This window comes from Camelus ferus, chromosome X (assembly GCF_009834535.1).
Source record: "Camelus ferus isolate YT-003-E chromosome X, BCGSAC_Cfer_1.0, whole genome shotgun sequence".
NCBI classification, from domain to species: domain Eukaryota; kingdom Metazoa; phylum Chordata; class Mammalia; order Artiodactyla; family Camelidae; genus Camelus; species Camelus ferus.
Window position 1 is genome coordinate 25,771,661 of NC_045732.1, and position 15,371 is coordinate 25,787,031.

Below are 15,371 nucleotides of genomic sequence, written 5' to 3' on the forward strand. Positions count from 1 at the left end.
TGTTATGGCTGAGAAGAATCTTAGGAGCTGATCTCTGGATAGGAGTCTACCATCTCCCTAGATTGTTAGCTTTTCTGATTAAAGGACTTTTCGTTTCTACTGAGACTTGCACCTCGAATTATTAGCTTTTGAGCAGCGAGCAGCCGAATCTGAATTCAGTAACAGAAGAATGGACAAGTCATTCTGACTTATACATGACTTAATCTGAATTTTATGCTAACTAAAACAGCCTAATTGGGGCCTATCAAATATATGTTGTACATCTGCTTTAATTATTAAAGAAAAAGGGTGCACTGACCAGAGGTAGAAAATGCCCATGTTAAAAATAAAGATTAAATGCCTCCCTTCCTGAGATGCCAAGGCTGGTACTGCTTTGATGATAAGACTCCCTTCCCAAATGCCAAGTCATACTGATTCACTGTATATGTGCTGATCTATTTTTACTGAAACCTTGAAGAATTGAATCTCCGAATTGTTTGATGTTTTCTGTTCTGACAAGTCATGAACCTGTGCTGAAAACCATGCTTCTATGAAGCAGTTCCTCAGAGTTATCTGAGAAGATGTCTTCCAGGCTATAATAGCCCTCAGTTTGGCTTCAGTAAAACTTTTTTCTATTCCTAGTATAGATTGTTTATTGATTATTTTCGTTGACAACAGCAAATGCACATAAGGACAGAAATTCACTTTTGAAACTTTTGGATTATGCACCTGATGTCAACAAAGAGAACTGTCAAACTAAGGAGCCCCTTTACTAACTCCTCTGGGATTTTGAGGGCCATGGTTGGGGACAGGGATAGATTCATGCCAGAGCAGGAAGGAACCCCAGGCCCTGCCAGCAGTCAGTGTGAGGACTGAGCGGCTCCACTCCAAAGAAGACATGGGATCCCACAGACTCTCCCCGCCATCCTCCTCACCTCAGCATCAGGAGGCTCCAGGCAGGTGTGGCCAGATGAGATGTACCTGCACTTCACACCAGGAGGCTCAGGGAGCTGATGTCTTTGATGTTGAGGCCTTGGCCTCGGGTCGGCAGATGGGAGGTAGACCAGCACCTGCTGGCAGTCAAGGGACGACCCTGAGAGAGGACTGAGAGGAGCACCCACCAAAAAGAGGGGCCCAGAGAGCTCCCGACTGTCAGTCTTGAAGGCCCCAGACATGGCTGCTAGGCTCAGGCCCCAAACACTTCCTGCTGGGGTACCCGAGGGAAGTGAGAGGCACGGTCTGCGCCCAGCGGACTCAGCTCAGCAGAGGGAGAAGCCCCAGGACCCGCTGAGAGCCCACGGAAGGTGCACACGCTCCTCGACCCGCCGGCTCTCCCCCGGAACCCCGCCCCCATGGCCGCGCCCCTGCTGTCCTCCCAGAGGCCCGGATGTGCGCGACCGGAAGCCAAAGCGACGGCCCTGTCACCACACTCAGGGCCTGACGCCATTCCTGAGAGCTGCCGCCCAGGGTGAGCAGAGGGAGGAGCCCCGCGTCCTGTCAGGTGTCCAGGTGTGAGGTATCCTGAGTTACGAAGGCGGGGACACGCCCCCGACACCCCGGGTCCCTTTGCCCCCCAGAAGAGGCGGCCCGCCAGGCCGTGCCCTCCCGCCCCTGCTCTGGGCCCCGGAGGACCCCGCGTGGCTGTTAGGCCCAGAGTCCCCTCACTTCCCCGCGGGGTGCCGGGGAGGAGGCCTTGGTCCCAGGCTGGTGGAGCCCGGCTCAGCTCAGTAGAGGGGGAGCCCCAGGCCCTCCGGAGTGAAGGAGAGACCCTGCGGGAGCACCGAGGGGACCCCACACCCGGGAGCGGGGGCCGCAGACCGTGCTCCTGACAGCGGCCTGGGGGTCGGGGCAGGGCTGAGGGCTGAGGCCGGGCGCCCTCACCTCGTGCTCGGAGAGGCGAGAGGCGGGAGGCGGGAGGCGGGAGGCGGGGCCTGGTCTGAGGGGCTGGCGGCCTGGCAGCACGGGGCGGGGGGTGTTTCTGGGCCTGGGGAGACTCAGGGTGAGTCCCGCAGGCCTGTGAGACCACCCTCCCCGTAACAAGGGCCCCTCGGATCCCTCCCCGACGCCAGCCACTTCCTGCCAGCCAAACACTGAGAAGTGAGGCTGCTGTCTGCGAGGGGAGGGGCTCGAGTGAGGCACGGTGTGGAGGGGCGAGCGTCAGCCACAGGGCCTCGACCTGTCTGCTGCAGGCTGCAGGCTGGGTCACACTCTGGCCGCTGGGGCTCCGCAGTCACCCTCCCTTCCCCCAGATGAGTCTCCAGGAGGTGCTGCCATTGGTGGGAGTGGACAGCCCTCAGGCCAGAGAGAGCAGCTCCAGGCTGCACCAGCGGTCCAGGGAGGACCCCCAGTGAGGACTAGGCCAGTCCCCCACCCTGAAGAGAAGGGACCAGAGAATGTGGCCTGTCCCCTCCTGTCAACCCTTAAAAGCCCAGGAAAGGACTGTCAGGCTGAGACTTCCATCACTTCCTCTCTCAAGTCTAAGGGAGGTTAGACCTCTGTTCTGAAGGGGCAGCCACCGGACAGCGGAAGGGAGGGTCGCGGGCCCTTCAGTGGTGGGCTGGGTGCTCCCCCTTGTCCTCCTCGTGGCTCACATGGGAGATGGTAGAGTCAGCTTGAGAGCAGCAGAGGGGAGGGGGTGGAGTCTTGCCAACAGTTGTCATCCGGACTCTGAATGTGACCGAGAGGAACTACCTCCCCTGCCAGCCCCCACTGTCACCCCAGTAAGGCCCAGGCAGGGCTGTCTGGCTGCGGCCCAAGCCTCAGTCTGACGTCGTCCACAGCGTCCTCAGGGCACAGGCTGACCAGGAGAAGGCAGCCCTGCGGGTCCTGGAGCGGTGCCCTCAAGGACCCTGCAGAGGCGGCCTTGGTGAGAGCCAGGGAGGAATCTCCCTGCTGAGGGTGCTCAGGCATCTCCCTGTCCCTCCTCCAGGTGTCCTCCTCGCCTGCTTCCCTGCCCGCAGTCCTGCCTGCTGCTGTCCCTGACCTGTGTCATCATGCCTCGGGGGCGCAAGAGCAAGTGCCGTGCCCGCATAAAGCGCCACCAGGCCCGGTTGGAGACCCAGAATCTCCAGGGTGCACGGGCCACTGAAGCTGCCGCAGCAGAGGGGGAGACCCCCTCCTCGCCCTCTTCTGTTTCTCAGGGTTCTCCCCCGAGCTCCCCTGCCGCTGGCACTAGCCAGCAGCCTGAGGGAGCCGTGGCCCCCAGCTCTCCCGAGGCGGGGGGTGCGTGCTCGGGGTCTGAGCAAGGTGCCCAGAGCCAAGAGGAGAGGGCCAGCGCCTCCCAGGCAGCATGCTCCGCTCAGAGCTCTCTCAGAGATCCTCTGACCAGGAAGGCGTGCAAGTTGATGCAGTTCCTGCTGGAGAAGTACAAGACCAATGAGCCCATCACGCAGACAGCCCTGCTGAAGATCGTCAACAGGAAGTACAAGGAGCACTTCCCCGAGATCCTCAGGAGAGTCTCTGAGCGCTTGGAGCTGGTCTTTGGCCTGGAGCTGAAGGAGGTCGACCCCAGCAGTCACTCCTATGCCCTGGTCTGCAAGCTGGGCCTCCCCAGCGACGAAAATCTGAGTGGTGATAGGGGGCTGCCCAAGTCTGGTCTGCTGATGACGCTCCTGGGCGTGATCTTCATGAAGGGCAACCGTGCCACTGAGGAGGAGGTCTGGGAGTTCCTCGGTGCGTTGGGGGTCCACCCTGGGAAGAGGCACTTGATCTTTGGGGAGCCCAGGAGGCTCATCACCAAAGATCTGGTGCAGCAGAAGTACCTCGAGTACCGCCAGGTGCCCGACAGCGATCCTCCCCGCTATGAGTTCCTGTGGGGCCCGAAGGCCCACGCTGAAACCACCAAGATGAAAGTGCTGGAGGTTCTGGCCAAGATCAATGGTACGGTCCCCAGGGCCTTCCCCAAGCTGTATGAGGAGGCTCTGAAAGATGAGGAGGAGAGAGCTGGGGTGAGAGCTGCGGTCAGGGCTGCAGCGCGTGCCAAGGCCCGTGCATGTTCCAAGGCCAAGTCCTGCAGCTCCTCCCAGGTCTAGGGAAGCCGGGGCAGCTTGTTCACTTTGTGTTTAAGAGATCAGCCAAGCGTCTAAGTAGTGCATGGTAGTACAGGTCCAGGGGACAAAATGTAAATGTTCCTATAATTTTAAGGGAGCATTCAACCTTTTAAGTAATAGGGTCGTGGGGTGGTGGTGGTTTTAACAAAATATGTATCTTTTTTTCCCATTTAACACATGAGTAACAGGTAGTTAGAAATAGGTGATAGGTAGGTACCTGGATGATAGATGATAGAGATGCTTAGTATTTTTTCAAATGTTATTACTTTTAATCTATGGTTTATTTTGCTTCAGTATATAAATGTATGAATGACATGACTCTAATACTTTTTGCTGTTTAAAAGTTTGAAAGTTACCATTTTAGTATTTGTAAAATAAATTGAAATATGGAATATTTCGTTAATGATCCAAATAAGATAAAATGCATGATATTGGAACAGGATTTTCATGGAAATATTAAAGTATCCAACAGTAAAATTTGGGGGATCACAGAATGGAAGGAAAAAATAAATAAAAATTTTTAAAAATTACATGTTAAAAAATTGGTCTGCTTATTTCTTTTACTGTTTTTTTTTTGTAATATTTAAATATATCTACCTGGATATGCTTTGCTTATTAAAGAATGTTTGTTGTAGAACATTGCATATTCTCTGATACCTACTGGATTAAGAAAAAGTCCGGCAGATTGATATTTTGGGGTTCAAAATAAGTATGATAACTGCCGATTATTAATCTCCCCCTATTTCCTAATCAGTTTGCCATGTACTTTATAATACAGTGTGTATACTCCAATCTTCCTACAAGATAGGGCTTAGCAGTCTCCCTTCACAGATTAATAACTTACAAATTTCTCTAGTCACAAGTGTGGTGAAAGATAGAGCTGGGACTAGATCCCTGGTTTAGATTTGTCTAAAGTGCACATTTTTCCAGTCCTCTCAGTCTGAGTTCGACTCTGTGTCTCTTCATTCACTTTTTCCCACCCTCACTGCTCCAAAATGTATCTCAGGGAATAAAAAGAAGGACTCTATATACAAAGTTGTAGGTTGGAATATTATAATCAGAGCAATAAGAATATCAAAATAAATGAGAGGTATGAATACAGAAAGAAAGGGATAATATTCAGTGATAATATGGTCATTTTTATATGCAAAGTCAGTTAACCTCAACAGGCAATTGTAGCTAGATGATGCAAACTTCGCTTCTTCCCAGGGGGTCTCAGAGAATTCGAGGGACTTGGTATGAGGGGATAGCTTTAATTCAAGACATGGAGGATACTGAGAGACGATTGAGGATTGACCACCGACCTGGAGCAGAAGGAAGCCACAAAGTGCCACCATCTCCTAGCCCTGGGAAGCCCTGGACTAGGGTAGATATGTCACCTCATTTCTAGCACAGGGGACTCAATGACGTGAGGGTGTTGGTCTGAGTCTGGAGGTCTCTGGGGGTGCTGAGGGAGCAATCCACATGCTGACTGAGTATTAAGGGGGCCATCAACCTCAGAACAGTGGGGTCCCACAAAGAGTCTCATCCTTGCTACCAAACCAGGGAGGATGTGGATGGGTGGACACATGTAGTTCATGCTTTCTTTTACCTCTGAGGTCTCAGGAAAGTGAGGACTTTAATCTGATGTGAAGTGTCTCAGGTTAGCAGGAGGATTTCTAAGTTGTACCAGGAGTCAAGGGAGGGCATCCTGAGAACTGTGGGGACCAACCACCTCATATCGTTGGGGGTGTCCAGAATCTTCCTTATTGCCAGCCCTGGGAGGTCCCAGGCAGAGATATCAGAAAGATATTCCCATCAGTCCTCACTCAGAGGTAACAGAAGTGAAGATCTTGTCTGAGGAGGGTAGTTCCAGGTCAGCAGAAGGAGAAATTTTGGGCTCTCCTGTAAGTCCAATTTTGGATCCTGAGTGAGGACCTAGAGTGAGACCACCCAGTACAGGGTCTGAGCCTGTTTTGAGCTGTGGTCATATGAGGTGATCTTCAATTCCTGCTATCAGGTATCAGGGAGGTGCAAGTCTTAATTACGAGGGGACAGGTCCACAGAAGGGGAGCCCCAGGCCCTGCCATCATTCAAACCAACAAACCTCAGTGAGGACTGAAGAGTCCACCTACCCCTGGATAGAAAGACCATCAAAGAGTCCAACCTTGTTCTTTTTTTCAGCCTTGGAGGCCCAGGGCAGGGCTGTCAAACTGAGGATCCCTCTCACTTCATACCATCTCCAAAGGAGGTGAGAGTCTCAGTCTGAAGGTGCAGCAACTGATCCACAGAAGGGAGAGTGTCTTATGTGGCGCCAAGGTTGAGACTTTGAATCATACTGAGGACCCAAAGAACCCAGGACAGAGAGGGCTTCACAGAACTGAGCAGCAAAGGAAAGTCCAGGCCCTGCCAAGGGTTGATATGATGGTTTCAAATGTGAACTGAAAGGAACCCCCACTCCAAACCAAAGGCGCCTCGTTGCTAACACCTGCTGCCATCCTAGTCAGCTCCAGGCAGGGCTGGCCGTCTGCAGCCTAAGGCTCACTCTAACTTCCTTCACAGGGTTCTCAGAGGGCAAGCTGACCAGAAGAACAAGAGCCTTGCAGGTTCCTAGAGCAGGGCCCTTAAGGAAACCTGCAGACGTGGCCTTCTTTAAAGACAAAGTGGAATCTCTATGCTGAAGGTTTTGACACCATCTCATTCTCCTTCCTCCAGGTGCTGGCATCACCTACTTTCCTGCCCACAATCCTCTTGCTGACCTTGCCTCAGGATCAGAAGAGTAAGCTCTCTGCCGAGGCCCAAAGTGAGACCCAGGGTCCCACGGGTATTCAGACAAATGTGACACAGCAGAAGAGTCCCCCCCCCCTTCTCTCCTGTTCCTGAGGGTGCTCCCCTGAGCCCTCCTGCTTCTGTCATTCTCCAAGAGTCTCAGAGAGCCCCATCTGTCACCACTGCTGCTGCAGGTGTTTCACGCATAAATACAGATAAAGGTGCCAAGAGTCAAGATGAAGAAAGTACAAGCACGTCCCAGGTCCCAGCCTCCACGGAGAGCACACAAAGATCCTTTCACCAGGAAGGCAGAATTGTTGATAATTATAAAATGAAAGAGCCTATTCTGAAGGCAGACATGTTGAAGACTGTCAAGAGAAAACACAAGGATCGTGTCCTTCAGATCCTCAAGAGTCTCTAAGAGAATGAAGCTGGTCTTGGGCCTTGACTTGAAGTAAACCCCACTAATCACTCCTAAGGCCTAGTCAGCAAATTGGACAACAGCAATGATGGGAATCTGAGTGGTGACAGAAAGTCACCCAAGACTGGTCTGGCAAGTTTCCTGGATGTGATCTTCATGATGGGTAATCATGTCACTGAGGAGGAGATTCAAGAATTCCTGAAAGTGCTGGTGATACATGATGGCAAAAGGTACTTCATATCTGGCGATCCCCAAAAGCTCACTACCAAAGATTTGGTGCAGGAAGAGTATACCAGCCTGGAATGTCAGTCCTGGAATACCAGCAGGCACCCAACAGTGATCCTTCCCACTATGAATCCCTGTGGGGAGCCCACACTGAAACCAGCAAGATGAGAGTCCTGGGGGTTTTGGCCAAGGACAATGATACTGTCTGTACTGTTTTCTGACAATTGTATGAAAAGGCTTTGAAAGATGAGGAACCGGAGCGTGGGCTAGACCTGCAGCCAGGGCTAGCACTGTTGTTTCAAGGCCACGTCCAGCAGCTTCTCCCACATTTAGTGAAGAGTGAGGCAGATTTTTCACTTTGTGTTTGAAGAGAATAGTGAAACTTCTAAGTAGTGGAAGGCAGAGATGGGTAGAGGTAACAAAATGTCTATCTTTTTACATTCCTGTCCAACATGAGCAACTTGTAGGAGTGTGTGTGTGTGCGCGCGCGCGCACGTGTGTTTCAGCTGTTTCTTTTAATAGATGGTACATAAAGCTCAGAATCTAAGTTCATGAATAACAAACATCACTGTTTTATTGTTACTTATTAGGTTTAAGTGTTAGAGTTTTGGCATTTATTAAAAAATGTTTTAAAACTTCTGTATTTTATATTATCCAGAACAAGATAACATGGTATTGGCATAGGGGTTTTCATGGAATTGTGAAAAAACTCCATAGGAAAATTAGTTGGAATCCCACAAAGCAAAGAAATAGAACAGTAAATGGTGTTAAATTAATGGTTTGGCTTATCTTTTTAAAAAATCTTTCTAAAATTATATATAAAATGCCTGGACTTTTCTGCTTATTCAAGAATGTAGGAGAAATAAAATCATAATATATTAGAGATCCTGCTCACTGTCTGTCTAATTCCCAAGTAGTAGTTGAGCAAATGCTCTTTGGAAGTCTTCATGGGAATATTGGGAATGGTAAGAAAAAGAAGACTGAGGCTCTGTTCATAAAATTATAGAGTCTAGGGGCTGCTGCCACGTAAGGAGGATGGTGAGATATACTCTAAAACCTAAAGGTCAACTAAAAAGAAGGTGTGAGGAGGAGGTTCCAGATGTGAGCAGTCAAGTGTAAGTCACCTCAGGCAAGGCAGTTTGGGGCTGAGCCACTGCAAGTCCTCAAAAGGGAGGTCATTTTAGGTAAGGCAGAATGAGGGGCTAGGTGACGCTCCAAGAATTATGAGGAAAGGGCAAGTCTTAGGTTGTGTATCAGAGAGCTGAGAGACTGAAGACTGGAATGGAAAAGTGCTCTTAACAGCTTCTTTGGGATGGTGGGTAAACCTGAGCGGAATCTCCACCCGGGGCAGAAATGGAAGAGGCCCTGTGCTCCTGTCCCAGTTCAGGTGAACAGAGGGCACAGACTAAGTGTTTTATGTATATCACATCTAGGCAATGTCTAAGAAACAACCCCTGAAGTGAGATGTCAAGAAACCACTGAGCTCACACTCTGCCTTGGATGGGGAGAGCCAGAGCCCATTCCATTAAAATGGTGCTAAAATTAGGTTATCTTGAGTGTACATTTTCAAACTCTAATCTAGGGTTTTGGTGGTAGTGAAATAAATGAAAATGGGGTGGTTTGGATAGAAACCCAGCTGGGAGGGAGGGAAGTTGTTCCTCCTTGTCACAAATTCTAGAACCACTGAGTTGTCTCTAATTGGGGAAGATTCCCTCACACTGAAATTAAATAGCATATCCTCAAATGGGAAAATGTACTTAGTTTTACATGCTAGGCAGCATTTTGGCTATTTCTGTGTTCTCTGTACAAGAGTGCTACATATTCTCTGATATGTCCTGGTTTCAAAAAAAAAATCCAAAGAGTGTGGGTGGTATTGCCTGGGATCAAAATAATCAGAGTAACACCAGTCAGAATGGCCATCATTAAAAAGTCCACAAACGATAAATGCTAGAGAGGGTGTGGAGAAAAGGGAACCCTCCTACACTGTTGGTGGGAACAAAGTTTGGTGCAGTCGTTATGGAAAACAGTATGGAGATTCCTCAAAAGACTAAAAATAGACTTGCTCTATGATCCAGTAATCCCACTCCTGGGCATATATCCAGAGGGAACCTTAATTCAAAAAGATACCTGCACCCCAATGTTCATAGCAGCACTATTTACAATAGACCAGACGTGGAAACAACCTAAATGTCCATCGACAGATGACTAGATAAAGAAGTTGTGGTATAGTTATACAATGGAATACTACTCGGCCATAAAAAAGAATAAAATAATGCCATTTCCAGCAACATGGATGGACCTGGAGATTGTCATTCTAAGTAAAGTAAGTTAGAAAGAAAAAGAAAAATACCATATGATATCACATATGTGGAATCTAAAAAAAAAAAAAAAAGACACAAATGAACATATTTACAAAACAGAAACAGACTCACAGACATAGAAACCAAACTCACGGCTACCAGGCGGGGAAGGGCATAGGGAGAGATAAAATGGGAGTTTGAGATTTGCAAATACTAACTACTATATATAAAATAGATAAACAAGTTTCTACTGAATAGCATGGCAACTATATTCAGTATCTTGTAGTAACCTATAATGAAAAAGAATATGAAAAGGAATATATATATGTACATGTATGACTGAAACATTATGCTATACACTTTATATGTCTCTAACATTTCATTTTCCCTTTTGTTTCTTACATATAGAATATAGTTAAAATTATTCTTTTGATGTCATTATCTACTCATTCTATCATTCATATCATTTCTAGATCAATTTTTACTAATTTTTATTCTCCCTAGTGGATGTATGTTCCTGCTTCTTTGCATGCCTGGCAATTTTTGACTGGAAGCAAAATATTGTATATTTGGTCTTGCCCACACTTATCCAGCACAAGTGTGTTAGACACTGCTTTTTTCAAAACATACATATTCTTGAGCTTTATTCTATGACTCAGGTGAATTTCTTAGAAAAAGTATGATCTTTCCAATTCTTGCTATTAAGGCTTGTTAGACATTGTCAAAGCAGCATAAATCTAGGACTAATCTTGCATCATTACAGAGACAAACCACTTCTGAGTACTCCCTGATGCCCTGGGCATGACATGATTTTCTGCTCTGGTGGGAGCAGCAAGTCCCCTATGTGGACTCTGGAATTCTCTCTCTGTGTAGCTCTCTCCCTCTGGTACTTACTTTGTCCAGTGAACTCGAGCCCCTGGTCCACCTCTGACCCTAGCCTTATCTCCTGAACTCTGAAAGGTGACAAGGTTTCCCCTGAGCTCCCTGTCCCTGGGCTGCGGGCTTCAGGCAGTAAGCTGGGGCAATCCTAGGCTCACCTCATTTGTTTTCCATGTCTTAGGAGTCACTGTCTTTCCTTGTCAGATGTCCAATGTATTGAAAATGGTTGTCATATATGTTTTGTCATTTTGTCTGTTTTCTTACTCGTTTCAGCCATGTGGCTAGATCTATTTCCTGTCATTCCATCTTCTCCAGAAACATACGTAGCATAATCCAAATCTAAAACCTAAATTTTTATGGCATACAAATGTCCCCAAATAGCAAGCCAACCAACATTTAAAACACATTAGAATAAAAATTTGGATGGAAAGACTATGGGAGACACACACACGTATGTGAGTGTATATTATGTGCATGTGCATATATATATATATATTTATAGAGACACATTTATGTATTAGTAGGAGAGTATAAACCTTCAGAGCAAAATATCAACAATGTTCCTCTCCTGCTTGTGGAAAGGTACATAATTACTTATTTTTATTATTTATGCTTTCAATCTTTTCCAATACTGATAAAACACATATGCATTTCCTTTATAATTATGAAATACTATAAATATTCAAAATATGATTTAGATACTTGCATTAGTCAGGGTTCTCCAGGGAAACAGAACCAATAGGATATATATATATATACACACACATACATATATACATGAAATAAAATATGATTTATATATGTAGAATATACTATATAATATATTTAAATATATATGTTCATGTACACACATAGAAAGAGTTATTATAAGTAATTGGCTCACATGATTATGAAGGCTGACAAGTCTCAAGATCTTCAGGGTGTGTGGACAAGCTGGAGACAGGAGAGCAGACGGTTTGGGTCCAGTCTGAAGGTCAGCAGGCTTGAAACCCAGGAAGAGCTTATGTTTCTGCTCTAGTCTGACAACACGGAAAAAACAATGTCACATCTCAAAGGCAATCAGGCAGGAGGAATTCTCTATTACTCAGGGGAGAGTCAGACTTTGTTCTGTTCAGTCCTCCAACTGATGGTATGAGGTGCGCCCACATTAGGGAGGACAATCTGCTTTACTCAGTCTACCAATTTAAATGATAATCTCATCCAAAAACACTCTCATGGAAACACCCAGAATAATGTTTGACCATGGACCCCCATGGGCCAGGTGAATTGACACATAAATTTAACCATCATGACGCAGAAAATAAACACACATCTTCTGGCTTATTTACTCCTTCCATAATTAGGGAAAAAAATTAAAATCTAAGTATTAGGCTATAGCCATTCAACCAACTTAAAGGACCCCTTCCAGAAAAAAGTTCTAAGTTATTTTTAAAAGCAGAAATTATATTTATATATATATATATATATACATATATATACACACACATATATATAATTCTCCCTGATGTAATTGGATTCAATATGTATATGGAGGACTGTATACAACTAATATTGGCAGCAAGAAATAACACTGATCACTTTTGGTATTATAAATGTCGTATTTATATGCTGTCCAAGCTCTTATAAAGAAATTGTGCTATTTAAAAATATGTGATTTTTTTCATTGCTGCCATTAATTCTAAGTAGTGACTGAAAATGTACCTTTTTTACTTAGTGATTTTCACTAGGACAATGGAAGATAAAACAAATTTTCCTTCATAGACCATTTATTATTCAACATAGCGTTTCTTACATTAACACGTGAGTATCTTTCACAAAGTAAATATCATGTAAACGGACCTGGGATTCAAGACTTTCTTAATTCTTCTCTACTATAAATGCTGTTACCTTCCCAGGTGTTAGCTACCTCTCACATACTTATTTTCTGGTCTCAACATTTTTCTGTTACAAACTTTTCATTAATAAATTGTCCTGATAACAAAGACATTAAGGATTTTGCTCACATTGATATAACTCCATATTATTTCATGCCCAAGTAATTTCTCCCCATAGTATTATCTGTCCCATGTATTTTCTTTTCCTTTTAAAGGAATCATATTCTCTCTTCTCCAGTGGACATTTTTTGATCTCTTTGTTTTTTGAACCATGGCCTTCTTTCTGTAACTCATTAACCCTTAAGTTTTACCAAGTGCTTTTGATCCAAAGGTGATTCTGCAGATTTTCCGTTATAGAAGACAAATACATGTTAGTGTGCAGTGCAATTCTCACAGTATTTTTCCCTTTCCTTTTAAAAAATGTGCTCACATTCTTCAAAAAAAGGTTAAAAAGAATGAATAGACACTAGTATTTTCCCTAATACCATTTTATATTTCAACCAGCATTTCATCCTCACAAATAAAAATCCTTCCTTCTTTTTTTCACTTTTATCATCTTGTTTCTTTCTTATGCCTCTGCCGCAGATCTAAATGATTTGCTGCCCCATTGTTATTTCTAAATAGTTACACATTACTGCTGGATCATAAAGCAGTTGTTATTATTCTACATGATTATAATATATGTTCTGTCATTTTCGCCCTTTCGGCAATTCCTGTATTATACATTCCTTGCTGAACATGGAGAGTTTCTTATACTTTTAGCGATATCAAAACCCACTTCTGCTTAATATTCTGTTTTCTGAGTTTCTCAGACAGACATTAGATATTCAGCTTCTGTGTCCCTGAACATCCATCTCTCAACAAGCAAATTTCCTAACTCTTCTGCATTTTACTCTGATCTGAACATCAAGTTATAGTGATCCTCACACCATCTAAAGTTACATTTCTCTTTTATATCTCTATTCTTTGAAAAATGTTTCTATGCCATTTTCTTATACTTTTTCTCTTCCCCTTTATAATACTACTTGATTTATTCATGAATATAATTGTGCCCCATTAGTCCCAGAAGCATTTAAGGATGTTTACATAAAAAAGACTTTACAGTAAGATAATAAGAATTTAAAATATGAATGATTAAAACAATATTTTTTAAACGAGAGTATAACTGGCAACAAGGAGGTAATCTGCCAAATGTTGGTTGTGTAGTTCTTTTTGTTTGGGTCTTAAATTTGGTGCTACCCTTTCTAACATCCAATGCAAAAAGGAGATAAAAATATGACAAGTAATTTACAAGGCCCATACTAGCACAGCTCTTTTTCATACTTCAAGAAGTGAGAGAGACAGAGACAGAGACAGAGACAGAGAGAGACAGACAGACAGACAGACAGAAAAATTTCCCCCTTGGTTCCTTAAACATAATAAGAAGAAACACTGTAACTGATATACACTGTTCTCATCTCGTCCTTACAGTGAATACAGCAGAAGTTTCACAGGTATCCCAGATACACAGCTTTCTGCTAGACTGGCCGGTTTCAGAGGCTCAGAGGAATGCATGGACTGTGTATGTTTCTAGCCCACCTGCCTTCCTGTGTTATGTTTCTCCTGCTCTGCTGAGCTTTTGAAGAGACTCCTAATTTAATCTTTTTTTGCTTTATTTTCTTCTTCCTGTGTCCTCCTATGTTAGCCCCATTCTCCCCCATCTTGGGAGAGTTCTTAGTGTCTCTTCTGATAGACGAGTCTCCCTCCCACCATAAAGTTTCATAAATGTTTTCAGAATCTGAAAGGACTTAAGCTAGAGTCTTCATTCCCCTTATTGTACAGATGGGGAAACTGCATCCTAGAAAAAGGTTAGGGGGCTATGGATAATGAAGGCATAAAGCTAAATCTTCACCATTGTAATAACTGTGAATTTATACATTTGAAAAAATTTTAAATGATTTTTACTAGCCATTCCAACAGTCTTCACATGATCTGTAATAAAATGTAAACCTCATTTTACTATTTGAGACATTACTGTTGAATGATGAGATGTCTATGTTACTAAGAGTGTTGCATCCATTGCTGGCAAATGCCAACAAAGTAAGATGGCTAAACCATAAAGGGAGCAAGCAATCTGGATTATTTCCCTGTATTATCTTTTGTTTTGTTTTTGTTTTTTGGAAAAGCTGTAATAGTCTCCATTTAGCAGATATTTTTTCCTTTCTGTCCTCTACTTTGAACTTTTCCACCAATCACAAACCATAGATTACTCCTTATCTCTGCTTCTATGTTCATAAGCAATTGTATTATATCCCACTGCCTTTGTATCTCTCCACATTTCATTTCAAATCATTGCCTCTATCAGAAGCATATTCTAATCAGGTGGCCCAGTCAACTTCAATGGGCTCAGAAATGCTGTCTCATAAAAAGAGAAAAATTGGACACTGGTGGACACTATCAATTGTACCAAGAGTTGTAGTCATCCTATTTATTTTAAACTCTTTTATATAAAATAATTTTAGACTCACAAAGAAGTAAAAATAGGGTTCTCATGTACCCTTTTCCCAGCTTCAACTTAAGATATCAGTTTACATAGAATAATGCAGTCATCAAAACTCAGAAAGTGATATTGGCACAATATCATTAAGTAAATCGCAATTTAATTCAGATTGCAAACTTTTAAAATGCATCTATTTGACAGGGGGGTGGTTACAGTTTTATAATTTTTTTAGCATACATTGATTCATGCAATCACTACCACAATCAGGATACCAAACTGTTCCATTGCCACACAGAAAGTCTCTAATGCTCCCCATTTGGAGTCACATTTCTCCCCAAAACTTAAAATCTGACAACCATGGACCTATTCTGCATCACTATAATTCTGCCATTTTGAGAATGTAAATAAATAAATGGA

The 15,371-nt window shown here is 44.3% G+C and overlaps 1 protein-coding gene across 3 annotated transcripts; it reads left to right on the plus strand.

Moving 5' to 3' along the window:
* Positions 1-1,120: 1,120 nt before the first annotated feature.
* Positions 1,121-4,523, plus strand: LOC102521958 (melanoma-associated antigen B4). 3 transcript variants are annotated; one of them, XM_014567008.2, is made up of 2 exons: positions 1,121-1,447; positions 2,909-4,523. In XM_014567008.2, exons 1-2 carry the CDS (start codon positions 1,332-1,334, stop codon positions 4,008-4,010), a joined length of 1,218 nt encoding a protein of 405 aa, XP_014422494.2. In that variant the 5' UTR covers positions 1,121-1,331; the 3' UTR covers positions 4,011-4,523. The 3 variants fall into 3 exon arrangements, with proteins under 3 accessions (XP_014422494.2, XP_014422493.2, XP_006193979.2); XM_014567007.2 differs by having other exon boundaries at positions 1,322-1,495; XM_006193917.3 differs by having other exon boundaries at positions 1,322-1,488.
* Positions 4,524-15,371: the final 10,848 nt, after the last annotated feature.